At 38.7% G+C, this 20,442-nt stretch overlaps 1 protein-coding gene across 1 annotated transcript in view; it reads right to left on the bottom strand.

Annotated features, from left to right (window-relative positions):
• Positions 1-3,299: 3,299 nt before the first annotated feature.
• LOC139692896 (uncharacterized) overlaps positions 3,300-20,442 on the bottom strand; it is a 47,815-nt gene continuing 30,672 nt past the window's right edge. The window contains exons 9-15 of the mRNA XM_071591213.1: positions 13,686-13,928; positions 13,452-13,523; positions 11,861-13,334; positions 11,437-11,689; positions 7,907-8,106; positions 5,184-5,390; positions 3,300-3,852 (exon numbers count right to left, since the gene is read on the bottom strand). Coding sequence (XP_071447314.1) covers positions 3,383-3,852; positions 5,184-5,390; positions 7,907-8,106; positions 11,437-11,689; positions 11,861-13,334; positions 13,452-13,523; positions 13,686-13,928 — 2,919 coding nt within the window. The 3' untranslated portion in view covers positions 3,300-3,382. The remainder of the gene's footprint in view (positions 3,853-5,183; positions 5,391-7,906; positions 8,107-11,436; positions 11,690-11,860; positions 13,335-13,451; positions 13,524-13,685; positions 13,929-20,442) is intronic.

Here is a 20,442-nt window from a genome sequence, read left to right as displayed (position 1 = left end):
AATTATATATTTATTCCATGAAGTCATTAAGATGTTGGAGGGCATCAAAAACTAAAATAAATAAAACAAAAATAAAATACGTAAAATTAACTTTTCAGTAGTCGTAGTTTTTATGGGAGGTGACTGACAGCCAACGTCATTTGCACCATTAGGGATGGATGGGAAAGGAAGGGTGGACAGAAACAGGTGGCATTAGCCTACTCTTGTCGAAAGGTACCAAGGGGTCCGCAGTTTAACGATGGGCGCCATACTCACTCAAAGTGCTCTCCATAAAGCACCTCAAGTAGGCAATGGGATACTGCTGAAAAATATTTGTTGTCTCCAGGATTTAAACCCAGGCCCTCTCAGTGGGAAGCCTGTACCATCCCAATCCCTTTAACATTTCAGATATTCAGAGATGTTGTAAAATGCATTCTCTAGAAGGGCAGTTAATCATCTTTTGGATTTACCTACTGTAGGAATATCTTTAAGTTTTGCGGGTAAAATGGTTGTGATTAAAAGCACAGGTAAAATGTGGACCATTTTTGGCGAGGCTCTTATTGAATCTTTTTAGGCATACATCACCATTCTCTTGTCGAGCTCAGGTGTAATGGGAGAAGGAAAGTGCTATTAGGGGGAATATATCAGTATCTTTCTCAACAAAAGAGGAGCATTGTAGGGCTTACAAGGTAGATGCAGATGTAGAGTAAAGTTAAGATTTTTAAAGATTTAAAAAGGGGTTTGCTGTGTTCTCTAATTGTAACTCCAGCAATTGCCTTCAAGGCTTTTTTTCTGTGGAGGGAAAATTCTCTCGTACATTTGGAAGAGTTTCCCTAGATGATAATAATGCCATAGCTGAGAAATGGATGAATTTTGAATGAAATACAAAAACTTTCTTTGATTGGAATGCAAACAGTATTCAAATAGCTGATATCATGACATGTTAGATATTATTGGGCCCAAAACTTTGAGTAGAATGTTGAGATGTCTTTGAATTTATTCAGGCATGAATTATAAATGAGGCATGCTCCATTAGCCATCAATATTGCTCAAATGATGAAAAACTGAAGGTTTATCCAAATCCAAGGAGGGGGTCACCACCCATTGAATCACTTTAGATCTTGTGTATCAATAATTGTCAAAATAGGCTATTAAAAAAATATATCTTTATTTCATTTTAGCGTACATTCATAAATTCAATAGTATATTGAAAATTCTATTTTAAGAGAAGGTGTCAATAAAATATATTCAAATGGATTAGCAGACAACCCCCCTCCCATTTAGAAATTTATATGACCCATTCTTTTTCCATTTAAAATCACTTACATTTAGACTTCCTTCACTTCTCCTTCCTATATTCAGTTATTCATGCTCCTTACTGGCCTTCATGTCATCCAAAAAGTCTATTTATTCTCTTCCTTCTTGTTTCCCAACTACCTAATGTACTCCCCTCTACGTCTATAATGGCCTTTGACATCATCATGTGAGAACAGGTCAGGAAAATAAACTCCTCTCTGGAGAGCCTAAGAGTTGAAATTTTAATGCCTCAAAATTAAATAGTATCCTCACCTGACTTTCATCATTAAGAAACTTATCTTAATATTTTAAAGTCACACCCTCTACTTTGGCTAATGTAAGGAGAGAGAACAAATTGAGTAGTTTCAGGTGTGATGTGGTGTAATTTGAACATAATAATGAAAAGATAGTCACAATTTTCCACTTGATAAGTTTAATAGTATGACCTGGCAAAGAGAGTGGTTGTAAAAAGAATAATTCTTGGTTTTACAATTCATAAGATGGTTTCATCTTTGAAAAATCCAAAGAAACTGGCAGAGACGTGCACAACTACAAATACCTGTGATATTGTATGAATGGTAATTTGTCATAACATCCTGTTTATTTAGATCCCTCAAATTTATGGATTGTAAGATGACACCTTGGTAACTTAAATGACTAAAGCACTTGCCAGACATCAAGGGATTTGGGATTGAATCCTGGTCAAGGAGAATAATTTTTACAATTTGAAATTGTTGTATCATTACGGTTCATTATTAATTGAAGAGTTCCATCCCTAAACAAAATTTTCCTGTTTGGAAATCATGTTTTACAAATAGACTTTTATATTTAAAAAAATAAATGTTTTTGAATCAACTTCAACTTATGACAACTAAGGCTTCTTCAAAGACAAGCTGAGCATCAAGTGGATTTGTATCCACTCAGTGAAGAAAAGAGTTGGACTAGCTTAACAAAATATTACTCAAACATTTATGTGAGTGAAAAGAAGGATTTCAAGGGATTCTGATTTTTTCTACACTCAACTGAACAGGTAACTATTACCTGGTATAGAGATATATAGTCGAACTGCATGTTGAAAAGTACATAGAAAATAAATTTCTTGCAAAATGTTCATATAAATCATTTTATTAAGTTTTCAACAAAAGATAGAAATAAGTGATAAAATTGTGTTTTATTCACATTAAATATGCAAAAATATATATCACCAAAATGATGGGGTGGCTCTAACAATTCACTTCACATCATAGGTTTCTTAGTTTTGGGTGCCCATGTTTTGAAATATTGGTTTCAAGTTCTCTGATATTTCTTGCATTGACTCAAATGACATTTGCTTTCCCTTGGAAGTGTATTACATTGAAATACACAGGACAAATTTGATCATTTGGTCCCAAATTAAGATTTGGAATGACTGCTGTCAAAAATGTGATCTCTTCTTAGCAAACTAAGGAAACAATTTTAAAGTTCAGCAGTAATGGCCATCAATAGAGATTCTTAAGGTACAATAGAAATTTTTCCCCTGTAATTATAAGTAACTTACCCATTTAAATGTGTTCTATACATAAGAAATCTTGAAGATGACATATGATTAACAAAAGAGTATTTATTGCTGTACCCATTAAAGGAAACACCAAAAAACATTAACACCGAATGTTGACCTTATTCGTTGATTATTGCTTTTCCAGTTTTGTTAGGCGCCAATGTTTGGAATATAATTGTAATCAGGTTCATTAAAATTATTTTTTCTAGAGTTTTAACCTCTAGCATTTTAAAAATGTTATCCAATAATCACAATGAATTTGGAATTGAAGAGGTACATATTTTAGTTACAACGAATAAATATATTTCTTAGTTACAAAAACGTAACCATTGATATCAATTCGCATATTCAGTAAACAACATTTAAGAGACAGATTGACTTCACCTTCACCTTCATGAGCACCCTGTAAATTCCTCTTTATTAAAAAACTTTTTTTTTCAAATTTAATATGAGTAGATACATTCAACAGTTTTTTTACACCATCAAGATTGCTCTCCTCCTGAGCCAATCTGGGAAGATTATATTTTTCATTAGAAAACTCTCTTTAAAACCTATAAACAACACTCTTAATCACAGACTTTTAGCATGACGGTGCCTGAAGGAAGTAGGATCTGATTCAGGTGATTCCGAGAGCGCAGGGGAACTTTTATCGCCCTTGATTGGGCCAACTTTCACTTGTCCTTCTTTCGTCGTGATTGTGACTCCATCAGTGGAACCAGAACCAGGTTTAATGGTGAAGGTAACCAGGTATCGTTTTGGCTTGTCCACCTTCTGTGTGGGGAGTGAAATGACCTGTCTCCTGTCACCACTTTGACTTAAATCCAATGTCACTGGGCGAGAAGGGTCAAGGTATTTAGAACGCAGTGTTCCCACTCCTGCAAAAGGTGACGACAAATTGTCTTGCACTGTGTCTATCCTCGGCAGGAATGATGACCCCATGGCAGTGCTTCTGGCATTTGACCTCTGGGGGGACGTGGAGTGATGGTGGGGGGGCATGTGGTGGTCATGGTGATGGTGACCTCCCCCACCTCCTTTTGTGACTGCAATTGAACCAGGTCATATTATCATGGATTTGAGAGCTTCTTGAAACATGAGCGGAAAATGGTTTTCTTAAAGTTAAAATGCATAATGCACAGTTGTGCGCATAAAAATGCAAATGATAAATGATTAAGTAAAAAATGATGCTGAACTCTTAACATTTTTCAGGCCAGAGTGACCAATGATACAGAACATGTAATCATAGCTTGAAATACATCAAAACACATGTACCCTCTACTTCACATTATTGAGACCCCAGTGATCAATAATTTGAACTTTTGTCTTTGGTAATTCTGAAAACAGCTACTTTAATTAGATTATTATTGTAAGTGTTTGAAATGTGATGGCAAGGAGTGACATCCTCAGTAAGATTGTCCTGAAACCATTCTGCATTGATGCTATGAAGTTGAGTTTGCAAGGTTATGGCATGTGGGCATTGGAAAAAGTTCTGAGGGTGGAATTTGAATTGGTACTCTTGGAACTGGTAAATAGGTAGTTATTGAAAGAAAAATAAGTTATTCCTGTTTGAAATATGACCCCAATAGTTCAGATATTATATAAAAGGTACAGCTCCATTCATGGTTACTAGTAGCGTATGAAAATGTATGAAAGATGGAGGAATAGTATATGTGATATACTATTCCTTTATCTATACTGAGTCAAACCTGAGTTTCAGAAAATCCAGATTTCTTGAAACTGAGGTTTCAACTTCCCAGAATTTTTCGGCAGCAGTTGTGTAGTTTGTTGTACAAGAATCTGAGTGGAGGAGTTTTCATGCCATGGTGATTTCTCTACGGTGATGCTCTGTTTGGACATATAATAGTAATGCATAAAAATATTTGACTGATGCGGCAGTCGTGGCTGCTCTGTTTGAAGATTGTGTCATGAAAACTCCAATGGATAGCCAATTAATTAGCTTTCCATTGCCCTGCTAAAACAAATTGGTTGTAATGTAACACATTTCACAGAATAGCCTAGTGTTTTGAACAAATTATTGTGGATGAGCCACATAAAAGAAAACATGAGGGAGAGAGGTAGACAATGGGGCTTCATTTTATAATGTCTCATTTAATCCAGTACATTTTAATGATAACATAATATGGGGATTACTGACAGATCTGATTTTATTAATAAATAAAATTGCTTATTAGTGAATGTGAACATTGTAACCATAACAATGCCAACTGTCAGTTGTTGAGCTGTTTAATGATTGATTTTTGAACTTAACTTGCTGTAATATAACTTAAGTTTTGTATATGGTTAAAGTTGGCCTTCAGTTTAATGATACACTATAAGACCTGGCCTAAATCTGTCAAGGCACATAGGTACTCACTGTATGCTGCACAGGGAATTCCTGTGTATGCATGAGTGGCGTGATGACATCGATGTGTCACATGGGTGCACATGGCAGGGTTGTCTGGTGTGCCACCGCAAGTGGTTGCTGTCATTGCCCTCGCCTTCTTCTGTTTGTCCATCTCATCAGAGGCTTTGAGTTTGGGGACAATGTGTGGGTCGCCTGATTGGAGCATCCTTAATTGGTCTGTAGGGAATACATCAGTAAAATTGTGCTATTTAAAAAAAATTAACTATCTCAATCACAGTCAATTAGCAACAAATAATCTGTTGATAACTTGCAAATTGATAATTATGCAGCTAAGTAATTAGAATGTACGAGATGATATCTTGTGCTTTTTCATAATCATTATAAACTCACACCATCTAGTATATGCTTTTGTTTTATAGAATTGATATTTTCATGAATCCTCAAATTAAGGAATAATATTGAAATCCACCCGTTGTATTAAATATCCAATTTTGATTGAAAAAGCACAAATTCACGTGTAGAAGATGTCACAAGATGAATAAAATTACAAGATACTTTATGGATATAGCTGCTGTCTTCAATCAGAGGTCATAAATGTACCTCAATTTGATTTTGAAGCCGCTGAAAATCTCTGAACTACTCACCAGTGATTAGCCTAATGGTCAATTTAATGGGTGAATTTTACCCAGGGGGTCCAGAGCACTAAAACCCCCATGAGATGTGATATTTAAATACAATGCAAATAATTACACAAATCCAGAATTCTTCCTCTGTGGGATCCTTGATTTCATTTATAATGTCAATGTCCAGAAAATTAGACATAATGTTTTGATCATGGTGCTCAGGGTATTCACAATAGACTCTGAACCCAATGGACTTCACTCTGCCCTATAGGCTAACGTGCTTCCCCTAAAACTAGCCATTTAATACTATCAAATTGAAATTAATCACAAATAAACTTATGCTCATTTACTGTTGAATATCTCCTAATATTTTTAAATTCAGCATTTATCTCTCTTTCTCTAATATAAATCAGGTTTGAAGTTGGGTAAATTCTTGCTTGGCTTAATATTTTTTGGCCTTAAAATAATACAATACATTCTTGCAAACCTACTGTGTTGATGGGATTTGGTCTCTTTGCGGTTATTTTCATTTGGAAATTTAAAATGTGAACAAAATATTTTTTTGACACTGTAGGTTGTACCCAAAGAGCTATGGGAAAGAAATCGAGCAACATGTTAGTTTTGCAATTGTGGCCTGAAACAAGCTACTCAGTTTGTGGCTTCTCTATTGTGTGTAGTTTGTGTCGGAGGAGCTATGTGGAATGAAAGAACTATCACACAGTTATACATAATGTGCAAATTATATTGTGGTCATGTGCAAATTCTTCTCAGACTAATGTGTACCAGTACTAAGGTAGCATCAAATCGATCATGCCATATGCTAAAGCAATTAGTACAAGGCAATCTGGTGTTAAGAAATTATTCGTTCGATAGCCATGTAACTGTTGGGAATTATGACTCTGGTGATAATGTGGAAGTAAATTGAATGCAGGGTCACAAGACAGTCTCTCTATCAAAACTTTTGGTGAACTAATTGTTTGGATTTTGATATTAAATTCTGGAAGGGAGAAATGACATTTCAAATATTTCTGAAGGATGGATATTAGTTCTCATATTTTAACCTTTTAGTCAATTTTTCAGTATACTTTGGTGTCTTTTAGTGTAAGGAGTACACTTGAGTGTTCCAAATCTTCCTTATTGACTTTATCATATTTGTCTCCCTACAAGTGATGGGAGTGTCTCATTTTATTTTTTCTGATGACCCTGGAGCATTTGCTTTCTTCCCACGGCTGAATTGAACTTTTCTCATGCATTCTAATCCTTAGTAAATACCTTCGCGGCTGTTTTGTTTGAATAACTAGATTTCTTGATTTCTTCATGTTGAATTCTTTTATTGAGGCCATTATATTAAGCTAATGCTTAGAACTTCTTGTATCTTCTCCTTCATTTAATTATTTTAAGTGTGGTGGTTCTTCTTGAAATGATGTATATGATTTCTTAATGGACACATTCACAGAGATACTTGGGAATATATTCTAAAATAAACATACATATGTGAAATGCCATCTCATCTTGCAACTCCACAAATCAGTTTAAATTAATATTAAATGATTGTAAAAAATGAATTTTTATTGGTAGGACTCATCAGTTCCTACTGTTAAATTTCTGAGATATAAAACCAATGAATCAATAGAGATTTTTATTGAATACATGAATATGAATGAATTTATCTTTTTGCATATTTAGAAAATGCATACCAGATTCATAGTACTTGCTAACTTTGGTTGCTAAACATCCAGTTTTCATAGTCATTGCCCCTATTCAAAAGCATTTGGAGTTGCTCTGATAATATTTTCATTTGAAGCCAATAATTTTCATGCAATGTGAAATACATATGTAGGTATACATATATATGTGCACATACAAGATTATATAGTTTATGTACTCGTATGCGTGTACGTATGTAAGTCATCCACTATATTAGAGAGCATATCTTGCTATTGAGGTACGAGTATGTTTTCATTAACTATTTCTTTCACTATCCTCAATGGATTGCTGATAACGCTTAGCCCAACATTGTATACTAACTAAATATGCAAATATGCATATGCATCAAAGCATAATTGATAATTAAGAGTAGCGGCAATTTACATTATCAAGGAGACATACCATAAAGATATTTCTCGAAGCTTCTAAATGTGTATTGTCCATCATAACGCTTTATGCCAACTGTTAAGTCACTTCCAGCAGGCCCATGGAAGTTGTCAACCAGCCGTTTAACTAACACATTTTCATTAGCTCTCCCAGCTCGTATTTGCAACCTCTTCAGTTCCAGAAGTTCAGAAAATATATGACGCTCCAAGTGGTACCTGAAATTATAATGTATTGGAATTATATTTAAATATTTCACCAGTTTTGAACATGTAGGTACTAGTATATGGACGATTACAGCCAAAACGTGGTCATCTGCATTGCACAATGGTCCACACTTTACATTGATTATATCACATAAATTATCTTACTTCAATATTTTTTGAATCAGCTCTCATTTATGCAAAATTTATGGAGTAAAATGATGCCTTTAGTTTCCCAAATTTTGTTTAAATTTAGTCAATAATAAGATTCAATAACTCTTTTAGATATCAGAGGGAACTCAGATCGAGATATGTGGTAAACTGTTGCACAAGAAATATATAAACACAATTACATCTTTGGGTAATTATGATACACCACTACCCAGTTATACTAAAGGATTCAAGGGATCATATCGAGACCCAAGTTAAAAGACAGATGTGCTATTTTTAACCAGTGCCTTAAATTTTCTAAAAATCAAAGATATTCTATTAGTCTGAGAAATGTTTATATGCATTGATTATTCCATTTGTAACTGTATTTACAGAATAATTATTACTGTAAACAAAATCATGTTACTGAGGAAATTAATAATAATCAATTTCTTCTCCTCAGTGTTGTACCTCTGTGTACAACTGAGTGAAAGTACACTCTATGTGGAATCTGAACATAAATGAAAGTGTAATTTTAGGATTGTACTATATTTATTATGCTTTTTTAGGTAATTGACTCTTCAATTTAGATTTGTAAACCTCTTGCAGATTGAATATACTCCTTAGGGAAGGACACTCAGACAAACATTTTTTCATAATTCATTGGGGTGATGGTGTGAGTATTAAGAGATATATATCATAATCCATGTAAATGATGGCTTACACACCAGGGAGAAGTGTGTGCTTCATTATGATGCTAAAATTTAAGGTAAATTCTACCATTTAAGGTAGATTTACAATGGATGCTAACAAAATAATGATACATTTCTTTGCATCTCCTAACAACCCAGAAACTACCATTCAATACTAAATACAAACCCTTATTCAATCCTGTATACTTCCTCTCTTCATTCTATCTAGCATGCCTATTCTTTTTCTACCCCGCCCTCATTTCCCTAAATTTCTCTCTTCTTTCAAAGAGCTCAACATCCCATCGCCAATTAAAATACTCTGGCTTATTCTTTCCTGCCTCCTTTGGATTCCTCTCAACCATCCCCTCTCCTCTCCCATCATACTCAACACTTCCTCATTTGCTTTCCTTTCTGTCCACTCAACCTTTGTCATTCTTCTCCACACCCACATTTCAAAAGAATCCTATTTACACCTATCATCTTGCTTCAACAACCATGTAACCTTGCCATTCACACCCACACTATATATCAAAGCTTTCCATAATTTTCTCTTAACATCCTTGATCAATTTCATTTATTCCTTATTCTTTGTAAAACCCCTTTGCCTAATTCAATTCTTCTTCTCATGCCCATACTACTCTGACCATTTAAACCCAAAGCACTGCCAAGATAGATAAACTGTTCAAACTGCTCTAGAATATGACCTCTTATTTTGATGCATAACTTAGCTCTCCCCTTTGACGGAAAGCTCATTTCATTTTCCTTGTTTGTATCGGTCTTTGACTTAAACCGGAAATTGTTCAGCCTTGCTGGTAAACCCTTAGCTTACTGCAGCATCATCAGCAAACCTGATTCTATTGATCCCCATCCACCTTCATTGCTTTTTACAATTCTTTACATGCCTCATTAACTATTTTCTCTACACATACATTGAAAAGCAAAGGTGATAATGAACACCCTTGGCTTAACCCTCTTTCTAAAACTGCTGATTCTGATTCTCCATCTTCCACTTGCACCTGAGCAGTCAGTGATACGTACAGGATTAGGGTATGTCACTTTTCTGTATAAACTAATCATCTTTTTGGCTAATACATACATTGTATCTACCCTATTTACTCTATCAAAAACTACTTTATCAAAAATCATGAAAGAAAAAATGCATCCTGATTTTACTCCATCCATTTCCACCAGTGACCTTAATGAGGTAGTATGCTGTAGTATCGTATTTATATCCCTCCTGGTCTCAGACTGATCATCCCCTAAGGAATCATTTGCCCTCCATTCCATCCTCTTATTGATTTTTCTGAGTACCACTTTAGCTGCAATTAAAATCAAGATTGTAGTCCTCACATATGCCTTTACTATTTTTGAGATGTGAATTAATGCTAATCTGATGAAATCTTCCGGTCAAGTTCCTCCCTCATATGTGCCACAAACTAGCCGCCCATAAAAACTTATTCAGGTGATTCAGGTTATCAGGATTATATTAAGGTAATTAATTAGTTAGGTATATTTATAACAATAATTATTAGACATACATAAATATTTAGACTGAAATTGCATTTCTGATCAAGTAACCTATGTAATGAAATTCATTTATGGGCAAAATTTAATTTTCTGGCAGCATCAAGCAGCCAAATTCTAAGTGGAATTAACATAATTAAAAATTAATACTTTGTATACATGTATGTTGTCTACTTCAAAACTAATCCCCTCAAGTTTTAGAATGTGTTTGACTGGCATACATTAGAGATATGTAAAATTTTCCTCTAATATTCATGCATCACTGAAGCTGCTATCAGTTTTCTCGGTAGGTACTCAAGACTAATTTCAGGGGTGCAAAGTGAGAGCATCTCACGATCAACGTGATGGTTGCATTAAAAATTGCATGTGGCTTCTGTATATTTACACATTCACTGTCTTTTTAAAAGGTTCTCTTCAGAATTTTATATATTCTTTCACTTACACTATCGTACCAGTCCCAGGAAATAATAATCAAATCCAACAATAATGTTAATTACGTGTGCTATTCAATTGGAAAGTTTTTCATCTGCTTTCCAACTTTTTCAACCATTTAGACATATGCGCAATAATGTATTCATAGCTCTATTGTCCAAATTCCAAAATTGATCGATTACATGTCTAATTTCGTCATGGACGTAGCGATGAACAAGATCTCAGCAGGGAACGATTTATTTTATCAGCAAGGTACCGAAATAAGTAGATAGGGTTAGATTTGTGACTTTAAAATCAGAATGGCTAGGCTGTTGGATCTACCTGTTTGGGTGTTATGCGTGGAAAAGAGTTCCCAGCAAGTGATAATTAGAATTATGCTACCGTATGCACATTTTGTTAAAATATCAGGGTGGTGCTCACGCCATTAGCCATTCCCTAAAGACCTCCCTAAATTTCTTTCGTCACCGAAGTTCGCAAACCAGGAGTATTTGAATTCCTAACCCTAGGGTGATGATAAAGTGGTGTTGAGAAAGGGACGGAGACTCACTTCCTCACGGTGCTCTGCACGGCTTGCGTCACGGACGTCGACGGCGTTTCCCTCGCCGCCCCCCTCCGGTCCCTCCCCACCCCGCCCTCTTCACCCTCCTTGCCGATCTCCACTCGCACTCCGATCCTCTGCTGTTCCCTCCTCCGTCTCGCCATGCCCCCCCTACGCCCCGCCCCCGCCAACGGCCTTGACTCCTTCCCGCCAACGGTCTCCGACTCCACAAACTGCGATGAAGTTGACGGGGTCTCCCTGTCTAACGGGAGGCTGGGGATGAATATTGATGACTCAACAGAGGACCCGAACCTGTCGTCCTCCTCCGCCTTTTCCTCCACCTTCTGCCCTCCCTCCTCCTCCGCCTTTTCCTCCACCTTCTGCCCTCCCTCCTCCTCCTCCACGCCTTCCTCCACCTCCTCCTCCTCCTCACCGAACCCCTTCTCGCCCTCTTCCTGTTCTTCCTCCACCTCCCCTTTCGGCGGCGCATCCTCTTCCAGATGCTCTGCATCGTCTTCGGATTCTCCCGCCTCTCCCCCAGCAGCCCCCACCTTTCTGTCTCCGGCCGCAACAATGGTCTCTATGGAGACGTCCGCCTCTGCCGTCGAGGCACCGTCCAGCACCTCGCTCTCCTCTTGGGATTCGGACCTCCCGCCCGTCAGATGGAAGGTGCTGATGCCCTCGTCCTTGGACGGGGACTCTCTGCCCTCGTTAATGCTCACGGTGTCCTCAGCCAGCTGGCTCACGTCATCCTCAGTCCTGTCCTTGGTCACGTCCTCGCTCTCGCTGGTCGCCTTGTCTGCCTCCGCTGCCCTTCCAGTCGCCGCTGCCGCCGCCTTCCTTGCCTCCACCTCGTCCGCTCTCGCCGTTTCCTCATCGTCCATCTCGCTTCCCGTCGCCAGGGCGTTGGTGCCCTCCACGGGGGCGTCGCCTTCCGTCACCGCTTCCTCCCTCTCGCTGACAATCGAGTCGAGCGCGTTGCTGATCTCAGCGTCCGCCGTCGGTCGCACCACTCCCTCCGTCTCGTCTCCGGGGTCCTTCCCATCATCCCCCGTGACCTCTCCCCCTTTTTCCTCAATGGGCCCTCCTCCTTCCGTGTCCTCCTCTGCTTTAGTGTCCTCCTCGCCCATGTCTCCCTGGTCGGCCCCTTGGTCTTCGTCGATGACCTCCGTCGAGGCCTCCTTCCCTCCTGCCAACCTCTTCCTCTCCTCCCGCTCCGAGGGTCCCTCCTCCACCACCACTCCCTCGTCCAGCTCCTCGTCCTCCTCCCCAGCGCCACCTTTGACCTTCCCCTCTTCCATGACCTCCCCGTCATCGCTGCTGCCGTCTCCTTCGCTCGTCTCCCCCTTGTGCACGATGGCCACCACTTTCTGCACGGTGCCCTGAACCGTCCCCTTCACGGGGCTGTCATCGTCCGTCTGCAGTTCGTCCTCTTCGCACTCCGCCCCGTCCCCCACCCTCCGGCGGGGAGTCTTCCCGCCTCCGCTCCCCTTCTGCCGCCTCTCCTCTTCCTCCTCCACCCCTCCCTCCCCACCCGATATCGTCTTCTGCTTCCGTACCATCGTCCGGGACTTCTCCCCCTTCGTCCGACGGGAGGGAACGGGGGAGGCCGTGTCCTTGTGCTGGTGCTGCGGTGCTCTCTTCCTGGCGGTGACCATCTCCTCAACGACGACCTGCCGCCTGCCGCTCGCCTTCCTCACGGGTATCCTCGAGGGAGGGTGCTTCTCGTCATCCCCGTCGCTCTTTTCGGGACTGGTGCTCTGGTGACCGGAACCCGGGGACTTCTTGACCGGCGTGGTGGACTTGCCCCCTCCGCTGGGCCTCGCCCTCCTCTTGGACGGCGTCCTCTCGACCACCTGGACGGCCCTTCGCTTCTCCACCCTCGCCTCTCGGCCTGAAGACGCCGTCTGCACCGCCCTTTGTTTCCCTCCCTTCCGCTTCTTTCCCACGAACCGCTGTTCCTCCTCTTCCTCTTCTTCGCTCAGCACTTCCTCCTCTTCCTCCTCATCCTCCTCACCCTCTTCCGTTTCCCCTCCCTCTTCCTCCTCTTCCTCATCCTCCCCTTCCCTACTCCTCCCCCTCCTCGGACCCCCCTCCTTCGTTTTGCCCTTCGTGCTGGTCGTTGTCTTCCGCTTCGTTGTCCTCTTCCTCCGACTTTTCTTCTTCTTCCTACTCACGCTCTCCCTTTCCTCCTCACTCTCCTCCTCTTCCTCCTCCTCTTCCCGTATGGTCCCCCGCCCCTCTCCGCCCCTCCACACACCCCCTTTGCTTCTCCTGCTCCTCCGAACACCTCCATCGCCGCCCCCCGCCTCCCCCTCGCTCGTGCCCTCACCGTCCCTCCTTGACCTCGCCGTCCCGCCCTCCTCCTCCCCGCCCCTCAGCCGCCGGTGCGACACTTTGCCCCTCAGCATGGACAGTTCTTCCATCTCCTCCTCCTGGTCTCCGTCGTTCTCCGACAGCCTTATCCTTTCCACGTACTGGATGGCTATGTCGTCGTTGACCTGCAAACCAATGAGGACATTGTCAGAATCCAAAATTTGACCTTTCATTTTTTAATAAGATTCCCCCTTGCATCGGTTTTTCTCTTCAGGCCTTGTCTTACTCGAAGTTATCCTTCGAATGGAGGATTTAATGTTCACAGAGTCTAGAAAAAATTATGTGAGGCATATATCTCGAAAAATGTAAGAATTACCCAATAGCTGTGTTCCTTTTTCATGCTGACATTAATGGAGAAGATAAATTCTTTCAAAAGATTGTCGACTTCCATATTTCAAGTACGTACCAATTTGAGAGAAACAAAATGTATTTGATTTACTCAATACCGAGAGCTAGTGTACATAAAACTTGAGCATGATTTTAAATGTCTACAATATACCATGTTGTAATGTATCAGACTGGTTTCGCGAAATGTTCAATTTTTGTGAATCTTCCAAATTAAAGTTCTGGTGCGTAGCAGTGATGTATGTTCATATCGATTTGATATTCGACTTTTTATAAAATATTCTTTACCATTTACTTATATGATCGGGCAAATATTAGTCCCCATTTACAACGAATTAAGGAAATCTATAAATTTTCGTCATGATGCAATTGGACTTTTGGAGAAATACGGGGAAAAATGTGTCTTGTCACTCCTGAGAATAATAACTAGCGGCGATGACAGTGTTAAAATTTTAGATAGATTGCCCTTTATTCGCTTTGATTTTATTGGCAAATATTCACAATAACTCTTTCGTATCCTTATTATGCCACAAATACACAAGGGTAGTCCCGACCCAACAAAGAAAACACAAAAATTTTGGAAAAAAATTTATTTATTTTTCAACATAATCTCCTTTCAGCTCAATGCACTTTTCCCAGCAATGTTCAAGAAGTTCGATACCCTTTATATAATTAGAACTGTCTTGCTGGTCAAAATAGCCATTAACTGCCGGCATCACTTCTTCACGGTTTACACGGTATTTTACTGTTGTAAACGAAGGAGCAGACCCACCCAGAGTAGAATCCTGTTCATCTTTTATATTGGTTCGGCTGAGGCCTTTCAAATGAAAGTATTGTATCGCATAACGATGACCAATTTTCTCTATTTTCATAAATTCACTGAAAACGTTCACTATTGATGGCTGCCAAACACATACTAAACAACGTGGAATCTTCACACTTGAAATGTATGCTTTATAGATTGCGTACTTTATAATAATTTTTCAAACAACTAACGCTATCTTTAGGTCAGGCCGGGTACTTCTGGCACATCCCATATATCTCTCTAGGTTTGGATGCAGACAAATTAGAAAAACTCACATTTTTGCTCAAACCTTTTTCAGGTTTGAGCTAAATTACTTTTATTAACCTGTATATCTGTTTCTTTGGCCAATCAAGTGTCGATTAATGCTTTACTATTATATTTCTTTGCCGCTTACAACGGTTCCTTGCCTTCGGTGGAGTCCTAGAAACAGCTCGCCTTTTATTGATTTCACAATTAATATAGTTTTAAATTTCATGTTATACATGCACTCTTGCAAGTCCTTGTAATTTACACATACACGGAGTTTGCTGATGGTAATAGTGCATTATTTGTAACCTAACTTCATTACGCATTTTGAAAAGTTTTAAGGTTTTATATTCCATTTACGAATATTAATAGAACTTGTAAATCGATTTGTGGCTTTCATGTGATGATGAAATGAGTAAGTACTTTTATTTTGATGTATAGCTGACGTACCTACTCGTAATTTTTAAAACCCATAGTAACTATTCGGAAGTTTGAAGTCATTTATTTTCTTCTTTTAACAACAGATCACACCCTGGTTGCTTCAAGAATTTTTCCTTAGGTTTCATTGATTTTTTAGCATATTTTAATCCAACTGCAGTAATTAGGCGTTACATGAGTTCATTAAATACTAGTTCATTTTAATTTACGTCGTTATTCACAATTCTTCATCTCTAGGCTACTTACATGCCATGATGGGGGGGGAGGCAACAATTGAAGTTTTTAATTGCGCGTTTAATAGATTTTATAAGCAACGTATTTTGGAAGTGTCTCAGACCAAGATGGACACGTTAGTAGGGATATAAGAGGAAGAATTGGGGTGAACATAGAAGTTTTCACTAAGAGAACGGGAGTAATGACAGGGACGTTAAGTAAGGAGGTTGAGAGAAAACTAGTGAAAACTTGGGTGTGGAATGTGTTTTTTCTGGCACGGAAACTTGCTTGCAAGACGGTAGGCGTAGATTGGAGGCTTTTGAGATATGGGTGTGGTGAAGGATCGAAAAGAAAACGGGAAGAAAATGAAAACAAAACGAACGAAGTAGTAGTACGTGGCATGGCGGAGGTGGATAAATGATTTTTGGAAGAAATCCGAAAAATATAGGAAGGTTGGATTTGGTGCATTTTGATTGAAGATGTTAGACTGAAGACTGTGATAGAGGGGAGGACGTTGAGTAAGTAAAGTAAGGTTAGGAAAAGGATAGAAATATTGGACAGAATAAAGAGAGGCAGAATGTATGCGGAATCGAAGAACAGTGTATTGTAGTGTGGCATGTCATGTTTTGTCTAGTTAGACTGGGCTAAGAAATGTAGGAGTATATAGTATAGTCTGCATCCATCCAAAACCTGTCTCTAAAGGTAGACAGCCAAATATATCAACAGATTATATTAAACTTGGGTATAAATATATAAGAATTGAGTAAATTCAATGTCAGAATAAAATATAGTATGTCTCCTTGAATACCGCCTGAGTGTCATGTCCATCTGTTAGTAAACCGAAGTCTCTGGTTCGACTCTCTCCCTGCTCCTTGATGTCTTTCGAAGAATCTTGAGTTGTAAATAAAGTTAACGTTGCGCTCAATTTGGATCCCATGTGCACACGTACAAACAAATATATTTGAACAGCGTATAATAAAGTTATTCTTGTGGTAACTGGTTCGCAGTTCGAGAGTATCGCATATATTGACTAAATTTGCGACCGAATAGTCGAGGTAACAACCAATTAAACTTAAAAATTTGATTAATAGCAATTTGAAATAATTTTTTAGCATTCAACGCAATGTATTATTTCCCATGCAAGAAAAAGAGTTCAACAATACGCGCACAATTATATGGTCATATTTACTAAGATAGTGCAGTATCTTAAATACCGATTATAAGTGATTATGCAGTCACGTGTCCGTTTACTTTTCGAGGCTACTCATCTTTTCAAAACACCATCTTTGGTAGAATATTGGCAATTAGTCCGCTTATCCGTGTTCCCTACCCAATTCTCGACTAAATTCTCATAATTCGTGATTTACGACGTTTGGTTTTTTCGGATCACTTGGTTTTAATATCACGGAGTATACTCTATTGTTTACATTATTGTGCTAGAATTCAGGACATCTCAATTTCTAATGCTTTTGAAATCCAAGGACGACCTTATGTTGCGTCGTCCTCTGTATAAATGTACTCCTGGAAAGAAGGGTTTCAATTTTCTTTTTACCGTAATAAGAAATTATTTTTACGACCTTGAAGACGAACTCGAATAATTAATATTTTTTTACCCATGTTTCATGTTCTTTTCAAACCAATGGTGTGTTTTCACAAAATTTACGCAAATTATTGAGATATTATCCCATTATTTGATGTGTGTAATAAATTCAGATAACTATAGATTTAATGGGACTGGTAATACTGGTAATATATTACTCTTTATTAATTACCAGTAAATGTTTGGATCGAATCCGTAGAAATAAAACATTTATAAAATCAATATTGGGTATTATAACGATGAATCTTTTCCCGCGCATGGTGCATACCATCAAATTTACGAAAATATTAAAACATTAGGCGAAACAAATAATTCAGACAAGGTAATTAATGTATTCATTTCCCTCTAGCTTTCTCCTTGTCCTCCCTCTTGATTAGGATTTCGTCCCGAAAGAGCTACAAGAAGGGAGTTTCAACTCTTTCACTTGTCGTGAGTGAGAGCTTAATTCGGAGGAACAGACCGAAATAAATATTGACCATATTTCCTTTTTCCTCCAACTTGGGGATAAAAATGGAACAAGCCGAAGGCTGTGTGGGTGGAAATGTGAATGAATGCAGCAAATTACTCAGCAACGGAGACGGTAAATGACGTAATGGTGGGAAATCAATTGATTTAACCTCTTTATCGGTAACCCAGTGTGTGGAAAAACTCAAAACCATGGAATGGCATTAAGCCCTTACCCGAAAAAATTGCCTTTCGCGGAGGCAAGAGAACCTTTGCGTAAAAGGTTACTTGAAACAATTCACATTCAGCGCACTATTCAATCCATCGGCGGAGGCATTTCGCGGGCGATTGCACTCCGCGCGATACTCCTCGCAAATAGGTCGACTTGGGATTGTTCGGTTGCCCATGGCGCCCGCATGAAACCCAATTAGACCTTTTTTGCTCGTCAGAGATATATGGGCACAAAGGTGATTCGTGTATATATTTTGTGATGAAATAAAGCGAAAAAACCTTGCTTTTGTGTCGGAAAACCAAAATTCCCTGCAGGGTATGCTTACCATGGTCATGGTCTGCAACTGCAATCAAGGAAAAGTGTTGTTTAAAAACTGTTACCGTTGTTACTAGGTGAAACAGTTGAATATCATTTTCCGGGGAGTATTTATAAATGCGAGAAGTGAAACTCGAACGAGACATCTGTCGGAAAAGCATGGAAACCGGGGAAAGAGACCAGCAAATCGCGCGAAAATGCTCAAAAAGAGCCAAATTTTGGAGGATTTCATCTCAAGACGCAGACGTCTCGTGCGGGAAAAATACTTTTTGCGTGTATTTGCATCCTTTACATTTGAAAATATAATATTAAATTAGGATCTTCTCGATAAGTTCATTATAAATGTCTTTCTTTGGGTTGATTCCTAATTTTTTTCTAATTTCCCTTGTTAACACGCGTATATTTATATCCCAGGAATGATCATTTGCTGTGTGCTCTTAGAATTCGTAAGATATTTAGATATTTTGCACCTCTTCATTTATTTATATGTGCTACTGTCGCGGGCTGATTTAATAAATGTAATGTTCTTTGCTGTAATCTCTCTGTGTCACGTTCTCATTTCATTGTCGAATTCGATAAGTGGTCGCAAATAATATTATGTTTTAAATATTTTTATTTAAAATGTCGGTTTACTCGTCACTTGAAAATAATGAAAGGCGTCTATTCTCTTAATAATGCTCAATTTTTCTCAAGTGGTATATTCGGCGAAGGAAAGGGAAGAGCTCGTATTAGTAATTTAATTGTAATCTGCCTCGACAACCGAGGTCACTTAGCCATATCTGAATCGAAATTAAAAAAAAGAAAGACAACAATAACTGTATAATATGCTAATTACCTTTGATAACCTGTCATGTAAGTCAATAGTACTACTAAATTTACAATAAAAAGTATTTCACTAGCCGCAATGGGTTAGGTTTCTTTAAAAAAGAAATTGCTCTGAACATGGTCCGAGAGGTATCGCCAAGAATAATGTTAATCTCTTTCCTGTTATTTAAATAACCTAGGACTGCCTCGTATAATTTAAATATCTCACAGAAGTGGCGAACAGGTGAAAACAGGAGTCACAGACATCGCTCCATGGTTCGACTCTCTCTTCTGTGGAGAGATGCGCGTGAGTTGGGGCGTAGTGCCCTATTATTAGATGCGTGGTGATGACTTCATCTCGCCGGTATCTCGTGATGTAAGACGTCGGGTTTCACAACCCGAATTTTACTTGCTTAGTGCATGTCATGCTGTGCACCACTCAGTACCGATATATACTTTAGATTAGTTCTTGAACCTTGTGCTTATATGAACAGCGAGTACAAATTCCATTAATTTAGTTGATATTTTAATGCCTAATATCATAAAATTAGGCTGCATTTGAGAGAAAATTAATATTAATTTATTAACTCGTTTTGACTTCCAAGAGGTATTTAAACTCTTACGGAGGGGCTGAAAGGGGAGAGGTATTACTCCGGTTTGCCAGAGACCAATTATGGTTGTTTACTGGGAAATAGTGGAAACAGTAAATAGGAAAAGAACACTGAGGATGAATGAACAAAAAGATTAGAAATATAGGCGAGAGGAGGAAGTGGAAGGATTGAATAGAGTGTGTTGGTGAACTGTAAATTAAGATAAAAGCACTTAAAGAGAGTAAGAAGAAAAAATCTTGGAAAATAATTAAAGATACTATAAGTCAGGAAAGTTGTTAAATTAACCACTAAAGATTGAAGAGAAATGGGAGGATTATGTGATAAAGATATTAGGCCAGAAAGGCTATGCCTAGAAAGACAACAAAACATACATGAAAATAGCTTAGGTTCAGGCATGCATAATGGCGAGATAGAAAGGGCATTAATGTACTCGTAAATGAAATGTTTGATTGTTTAACAAAAAGTTGAAGGATTTTTAAGGGCTAATTAATAACATTCATGGGTAAGGAATAACGCCAGAAGATTTAGTCAGATCATTGTTAGTTCCTATTCCAAAAGAGAGAAAGACTGGTATCTATATGAAGAC

This window comes from Hetaerina americana, unplaced genomic scaffold (assembly GCF_022747635.1).
Source record: "Hetaerina americana unplaced genomic scaffold, ioHetAmer1.1.p SCAF_44, whole genome shotgun sequence".
Lineage (NCBI taxonomy): Eukaryota > Metazoa > Arthropoda > Insecta > Odonata > Calopterygidae > Hetaerina > Hetaerina americana.
This window is presented reverse-complemented; position numbering and strand designations above follow the sequence as displayed.